The following is an 8,257-nucleotide window of genomic DNA, read 5'->3' as shown; positions in this document are numbered from 1 at the left end:
ATGGGTAGCCATCAATTTTTTCCTCCTTTTACTTGTTGGTTCTCAAACCTTTTAATTTGATCCTTTTATTATAATTTCAAGAATCATTTCATGCCATTAGGCTAGAAAAGTACATAAAAATAACTTTAAAAAGATAGTAAAATAAGAAAGTAATCTTTTGGACTGCAATGATTTTTTCTTCATAATATTATAGTGGTCATTATATTTCTCTATGTTGTTAAATTTGGTCCCCTATCATTGAAATTTTCCAATCCTTAATAGAATTTTATAAATAGTTCATTAATTTATACCTAGAAAAATGCAACTAAAAAACTTTGAGTAAAAAAATTGCTACCATAATTGTCCTAGGTGTTTAGTATATGTTACGTTATAGTTATAATTATTGACGGCTAACAAATTGATTTTTTAAAACAAAAACAACCAAAGAGGTTTCTATTTATGTTTTCTAATTACAGAATCAAAAATTAAAAAAATTATTTTTTTAAATATTTTTACTGAAAGAAAATATACTATCATTGTTATGATTTTATAAAATCACTTGTTTGATTTTGAATATTCATGACAGTTGATTGTTAATCTTTTTATGTTTTTAAAGATAAAAAAACAGTTGTTTCTAATTTAAAATATGATTTTTAAATGAGAAAATGAAAAGTGAAAAATGGATGTCTAACTAATCTTACTAAGTGTGGATCATATAGTTATTAAACCTGACTAAGAGGTTGACACAGTTAAGAAGTTAGATTCCAGGTTACATGTGTGGGTTAACTCGGGTTAATCCGAATCAACTTGGAAATTTTTTAAAAAAATTAAAGTTTTAATATATCATATGAAAAAAATTAAAAAAAAATTCATATGAATATAGGCTATACATATTATAAATAATGAAGAGATTATTTCAAAAGGTTTTTTTTATCCCACATTGAATGAAAAGATATTATGTTATTCTTTTAAATTGAATTGAAGTATTCAAATCAAAATAATTTTTATTTCATATTGAAAAATAAAATTTTTTTTATTGTGAACATAAATTATATTTACTAAAAGATTTCAAATCTCACATTAAAAGAAAAAATATATTTTAAAAAATAAAAGTCTCAATCAGGTTTTATTGGATCACTCAAATAATAGGTTAATCCCGCGGATTTTACTAAGTTTTTACTTATTTTATTTTTTATATTTGATTCTGATGTATCCATTAAACCAGTCTAAATTTAATAATTATGATGAATCATACATGAACCAGGATGCACATGGATGAATTTCAAGGAATGTTGAATGCTTAGGCCATGACTATCATCAGCAGCAGTAAAATTTGGCTGGTGAGGTGACACATGAAAATGGCCATACGTTAAAATGTGAGGTGAAGATTGTTGGAAGCTGGAGTGACAAGGGAAGGCAGCAAGTAGTAAGCTCTCCCTGTCAACAAATGGAGCTTGGTTCTTCTTCAATTTCCTCGGTCTCTATCAGTGGCTGCAGATTCCCAAATACAAATATATATAGTCTTCATAACGTTCTTGTTTGGAATGATTAGTCATCAGCGGAAGTCAAATTCTATGTTACAAGAGCTACAGTGGGAACAAATTCAAAGATCCTCTTAGCAAGCATATATTGGTTCTTGATCAATCATAGGAATCGAATCTTGGGCTTCTATGGCCTCAATTCTCTTTCCCAGTCTGTGTGCTGCCGACTATGTGTTTGGAATCCTCTACGCTTGGTTTCAGTTTAATTGACCACAAAAAATAAACAACAATGTCATAATTTTTTTCTTCCATTGCATCATCAAGCATCAAGAGCAATAAGACCCCAAAAGAAAAACACGAACAGCTAAGTTATTAAAATAATAAATACTGTATAATAGTGGAGTAGTGGGCTCTATTAGACAGGGGAAAAAAGAGAAACTGTAATCAGAATATGCTGTCCTGAAATGTCTCAGTGCCATTTATGTCCATCACATCACAAGCTCTTTTGTGAGCTGCTTGGAGATGGGAGTGTTTTTTTTCCTTTTCTTCTCTCTCTGGGAAGTGATGCAAGAATGACTGAACTGTGCAATTACATGGCAGTTGGTGATTTGTAAGTAAACTATACGAGGAATATCTAGGGAAGGTGTTTACCAGGCTGGAGATGCTGGAGATGAACTATTTAGGGCTAATAATAAATATGATGATGTGGATAAACCATTGTTTTTATGACTCGGTTTTGGTCTGGGTTTAGTTTAACAAATCAATTTAATAATTTATTCATTTTAAATTTAGTTGAAAGAAAATTTATTTTTATTAGTTTAAAAAATTGATATAATTAAATTTGATGATCTAATAATTTAGTTCATATCTGTTAATACAATTAAATCAAATTTTAGTAATTTTTTTTATTTAAATGGATATAACCTTGAAATAGATACGAATTACTCTATTTATTAAAGAGTTGATTGAACCACTTGTGATCTGAACTCTAAACCGGTTTTGATAACAATAATTTAAACCAAATTAGGAGCAAATTATAGTGAATTTATAATTAATAAATGGGTGAATAAAATTTGTGGAAGTAAAGTGGGAATCTCATAAAGAAGGCTAGAGTTATTAAGCAACCATGACTTCACCATTCAAAATGAAAATTAAAATTAAATGACAAAAATAAATAAAGGGGAAGATGCTTTTGTAGCTTTAGACTGATTAATTTTAGACAAAGTGCCACCCAAAAACCCTACCATCAAGGAACTTTCAGTGGGGAAAGTACTTGGATTGCTTAATTCCCATGTCCTCACATTATATATATATATATATATAAACATCAAATACCACTTCTCCTACAAATTACTACCTTTTATGGAGTTATTAAATTGGTGATATTGCTATTAGTATTTTTCAAATATACAGAATCACAAGTTGATTTTCTTACGTTGGAGTGTAAAGAATAAAGATTCTAGGGTTGGGTCCGTCACTTGCTCTATCAACACCATTGCATGTCTGCCAAGTGTGATTCATTATTAAAGAAGGTGAAAAACAAAATTAAAGTGAAGAAAGCACTCTAATGGTGGGTGGTGGTAATTGTGGCTGTGGTTTGTTGATGTTGTTATCGTCATCATCACCTAGCCTGTAGGCTGTAGCTGTCTTTTCCAAGCCCAGAGGAAATGGGTCCCAATTGCCTTATGTTAGGGTTAAGCCTTTTCTTACCATAATTTATCACCCTCCACACCCCGTCTTCTTTTCCTAAATGGGAAAAGATCTATGAAGTACCTTATGTATTCCTTTTCTCAAGTTTTTTAATTAACCTCGACCTGGAATTGGCCAACAAATTTATAATCAGCCTAGCTAAGTGAAGGGCACAGTCTCTTCAAGTAAGGTAAGGGAAGATATCTCTAGGGTTGCCTTTCATTAATTTCCTTATCTTTGTCAGTAGTTATCTTTCTCAAGTAGTTAACATGGCTAAATTATGGTCTCTCAGCTCGAACACTAAGAAAAATGAAATCTTTTCGCAACAAGAACGTTTTTATAGCCCATCTTGTTTAATTATAGATACGATCAGGGGCAAGCACATGGATTCGGGAGGATCTTTACAAGGTGCTAGACGCATGATGGCCATGGTGATCATGGGCCAAGATGAGTGATGTTAGCAATTGATTTCTCACAAGTACACCCGCACATATATTAGTTAATTAAGCTTCCAAGTGGGAAGATTAATGCTAAGAATCTTGTGCATCCGTGTGTGTGATGGGGGCAAGGATGGGCGTGTGGAAAGAGCAGGATCGATGGCGAGTAATATCAGGCTGGCAGGTGGTTGAAGATTTATCGATGTCATGGGTGGTGACACCGCCCCCTTGCAGGCTGTCTCGTGGAGTGGTGACAAATTTGGCATCACCCCTTAATTTGGTTTTAAATCTTTAATTTTTAGGGGAACCTTCTTCGTCAGATTCACGAAAATATACTATATACCTACCATCTAAACAAATTAATCAGGTCGATCCATGTATATCGTGTTTTGTCTTTTGTCCAGTTCAGTCACAGCTAAGTTTTTAGCTCTTCAAGAACAGATCACCATGATCAAGTCATCTCAAATTAACACCAGAAAAAACCTCATTAATCTATATACTAGTAGATGCTAACAGATTAAAATTATACCTTCGTTTTGTTTTCCACTGCAAATGAAGGAAATAAATCTACATGGGGATCATCCATACAAATACAACAACTTGTTGGCCCAAATTAATATATGAGTAATGTGATGAACTGTAAGGCATGTATTTGAATCTAGGAGGTAAGTTCTACCAGTCTTTTTGGTCATGGTAGCCTAGCTAAGCCATGACCAAGCACCACTTTTTCCCATTATTCTCTTTCGATTTCCAGGTAAGAAAGAGTGGGAAAAGGGGAAAGATCAGAAGAAGTACTAGTTTCCACCATTAGTGCTCTCTCTTTTCACAACCTGGAATCTTTTTTCCATTCGTGGTTTTCGCAACATTTTGAAGTGAAGATGAGTTGTTCCTACCTGTTATTCGAGTCTCAAATGGGGTTGGTCCAGACCGCAAATTATAAATCAGAAGAATTACTAGGGCTTGCATGATTTTGGAAGATACATAATAATTGAAAGAATTTTGTCAGAATATCTGACAGAAACCCACTCCTCTAATCTCCACTCTCATGTCATTTTCACAAAGTAATACTCCCAAACCCACCTCTCCTTAACCCCCCAAAGATGATCACATTAACCAAACCAAAACCAAGAAAATCGAACGGCTCTGATTTTTCAATTATTGGAAATGGGTCCCGCGCATTGTATGCATGATTGATTGTTCTTTAGCTATAGTAGGGTAGTATATAATCAACTCACGGAGAAAGAAAGAAAGAAGGAAGGAGAATGCTCAATGAAATCTTGAAAACCTGCAAGTACTGCTTTCATAAATCAAATATTACACATTACTTGTTCTCACTAGAACTGACTTGATCGACAACCCAACAATATTTAATCAGACAAAGTACTTACTTAATCTAAATCCAATTTAAGACAAAAACATAATCTTAAACTGAAAGCAGATTTTCTTGATTTCTCCTGGTACTGCTGCTACTGCTGCTATAATATTGTAGCGGAAAACCTTAAATAAACAGAGAAATTAATTATTTCTCGCTAGTAATCATTTATGTTCACTTACATTAATAACAGTAGATTAAGAGCCCAAATCTAAAATCATAATTTCATTACTCCTTTTTTAATAATAATAATAATATGTTGTTGTGGTTGTTGTTATTACGAGGATATGATAGGATTATTATTATTATCATACCCAGGAGAGAGAGCCAGGACACCAACTTCAACAAGCTTAGGCACAAGATGTCCACTAAGGTGAAGAGCAACAAGAGACTCGAGACCACCAACACAGGTGCCGCCGATGAAGACAGCTGGGGCAAGAGAGGAGGGGGAGGAACCGTCTTCAGCAGCGGGAGGGAGGGCGGAGATCTCGTGGTCGTCTAATTCGATGACAGTGGGGTGAACACCAATAGTGGCAAGGAGTTTCTTCATGACATGACACATGCAACAAGAAGATCGAGAGAAAATGATAACAGGGTGCTCTGTTATAAGTCGTTGGATTCTTGTCTCAGCGGATTCTGCATCGTCGATGGATAAAGAGGAGGAGTTTGGTGGGGTAGTGAGGTCGAGACGAACGACGTCGTTGGAGCAACGTCGACGTAGTCGTTGCATCGCCAGGACTGGAATTGAGAGAGAAATGAAGTGTTGGTGTTGTGGAGGAAGGAAGAGAGTAGTAGGTGCGAGTTGATGTCAACGGGGGGAGCAAGTGGGAGCTTGCAGAGGGAGGAGTGTTTATATTTATAAATGAAAGGGCAGGAAAGAGGAGGGGAGGAGGTGGGGTTGCTTACATCACATAGTACTGTGTTTGCAACTGCAAATTACAAAGTATTTTGCTTTCCTTCTTTCTTTCGGGATCAATGCTTTTTTCTTACTTTCCAAGCCCACGCGCCAATACTGCCTTATTACTTGTACGACTGCTTCCTTACAAGTTATATTATGAGTGCGTGTTCATCACTGTAGGCTAAAGTACCCTCTGTTTTTTACCTTGATTAGAAAGAAAAAAAAATTATCTGGGATTTTATATTTTAGTTTTTAGTTTTTTTAAATTAAAATAATTTATTTTTTTATTTATTTTACATGTAAAGATGTAAAGATTCTGGTCCTAACTACAAAAACTAGTATTTACATCACATCTGTAGCTACTGGGGGCGTACGTGGAGGCACTATTTTATACATGAAGAAAAGAACCTTGCCTGACCCATTGCTGTATTTATAGAACTTGCACCTGTATATTCTAGCTTACCCTGCAATAGCTTGTTTATGTCACAAATAACTCAGCAAATATGACAATTATAGCTGAAGTGTAGATGAGATTGCAACTTGTACAGCTCGTAGCTGGGAAAAATAAACAATGAGTAATAAAAATAAAAGATGATGAGTTAGACGAAAATGATCCCTGCAAGGCTTGGTTAGGCCGAGCTCAATTGAGCCGAAACCTCCTCTCTTTTTTTTTTAATTATTATTATCACTTTGTTTTCTTTGATTTAGCCTAAAAATTATAGACAATTTATCAATTAAGTTTTTAAAATACTTTTTCACGTTATTATTTTAGGATACATACAATAATTTAATTTGAAGAACCTCACGTAAAACAATAGCAACTAATAATGTGAGATTTATTCAAAATTAGAAACACCAGAGCCAATGTTACTAAAATATTTAATTAATATATTGATATAATAAATAAAATCATAAAAAACCAAAAATACAAAATTTACTTTAAGTTAAGCTATTAAAAAATATGTACATATATCTTATTTAATTTTATTCTAGAAAAAAAAAAGTTGAACATGTTCTTTCTTATTTGATAACCCAAGTAAATTGATAGCACCAAGCCGCCATAAAGGCAGCAAGATGCGAGAGTAGAAGAACTTAATATATACCAATATTATAGAATGAAGAAAAAAGAAAAATGATAATTAAAATAAAATAAAATAATCTTATTTAGCGTGCTAATTTCTTACATTATTATGAATTGACTATCCAAACAATGTATTTATTAAATCTTAAGTACAGTTGGGGCATTTAATGGTTTTAATTAACTGTCAAAAGTCTTAAAAACGTGAGTGAATTTTGTTTTTTACTCTTTTTTATTTCAAAATAAATCTTCACATGTATATCTTTCAACAAATCACGTGAAATTAAATAAATTAGGGAATAAGAATAGATATTTAAATAAAAAATCGATAGAACTCATAAGCCTCAGAGGGTAAGATAAAATTACCTAAAAATTAATAGCACTCATAATAAAGATTCAATCTTTGTCCAGAAACATAACATAATATATTTAAAATTTAACATTTAACACGGTTCGAAATTTTACATGTATTCAGGGAGCAGCCAATACTATTATTTAGAGAGAAAAACACAGATCTACAGTGGTAGAGTAGAGGAGGAGGAACACCCTCAACTCTACTGTCAAGTGAATTGCCTCGGATCTCTCTCACACTGCGGCCACAGCTGCTACCCAAGGTAGCTTCTTTCTCTCTCTCTTGCTGCTCCTTCTGCTACTTGCATTTGCTCATGTTTTTTCACTTTATTTATTATAGTAAAGAAAAACGGGAGACAATCTTCCCCATTTTTACCAACAAATCTTCCCTCGATTTGCAGCCATGATTTCAGTTAATTTCAAATCCATTTTAACTCCTCCATTTTCAGCACTCCTTCTCTCTCACATTTATCTAATGCATGTGAATTTTTTTTTATATTTTTTTTTAACTTTAGTGTTTAGGTTAGTTTGTGTGTTTTTTAATTAATTCCATAAATCTTAAAATTAACAATTATATAAATTTTAAATATTTTAAAATTTATAGAATTTAAATTAATAATTTTTAAAAAATAAATTTAAAATTTAACTAGTTGAGTTATAATTATATTTTAATAGTTAAAGATGCAGATGAAGAATTGTGAGATGAGTAGACATGATTGGATGCATGGAACATGAACACTTTGTATGGAAAAGGAAGAAACGGAAAGGTTTAATGGTTTATTTTAAAGTCCTTTAGAAGTCTCGGTATTGTATTGTTTTGGTCCTCTTACTTTCTTTTATCTAAATATCATCTCCCATCTGCCCTTTATATTGTGAACATTTGGCACTTTTGCCTATGACAATGTTAAATCCCACCATCCATTGCCATATGCCCTTCGAAAATTGATACTGAGTGACATCATCATCTATTGG

At 32.9% G+C, this 8,257-nt stretch overlaps 1 protein-coding gene across 1 annotated transcript; it reads right to left on the bottom strand.

The window, feature by feature from the left end:
• Positions 1-4,856: 4,856 nt before the first annotated feature.
• Positions 4,857-5,805, bottom strand: LOC105122180 (Thioredoxin superfamily protein). The gene has a single exon (XM_011021123.1). The coding sequence runs from the start codon at positions 5,686-5,688 to the stop codon at positions 5,236-5,238; it is 453 nt and encodes a 150-aa protein (XP_011019425.1). The 5' UTR covers positions 5,689-5,805; the 3' UTR covers positions 4,857-5,235.
• Positions 5,806-8,257: the final 2,452 nt, after the last annotated feature.

This window comes from Populus euphratica, unplaced genomic scaffold (genome assembly GCF_000495115.2).
Source record: "Populus euphratica unplaced genomic scaffold, PopEup_1.0 scaffold19.1, whole genome shotgun sequence".
Taxonomy (NCBI): Eukaryota; Viridiplantae; Streptophyta; class Magnoliopsida; order Malpighiales; family Salicaceae; genus Populus; species Populus euphratica.
This window is presented reverse-complemented; position numbering and strand designations above follow the sequence as displayed.

Coding starts and splice junctions, on each gene's coding strand:
- LOC105122180 (XM_011021123.1), bottom strand. CDS start 5,688: ATGCAACGACTACGTCGACGTTGCTCCAACGACGTCGTTCGTCTCGAC.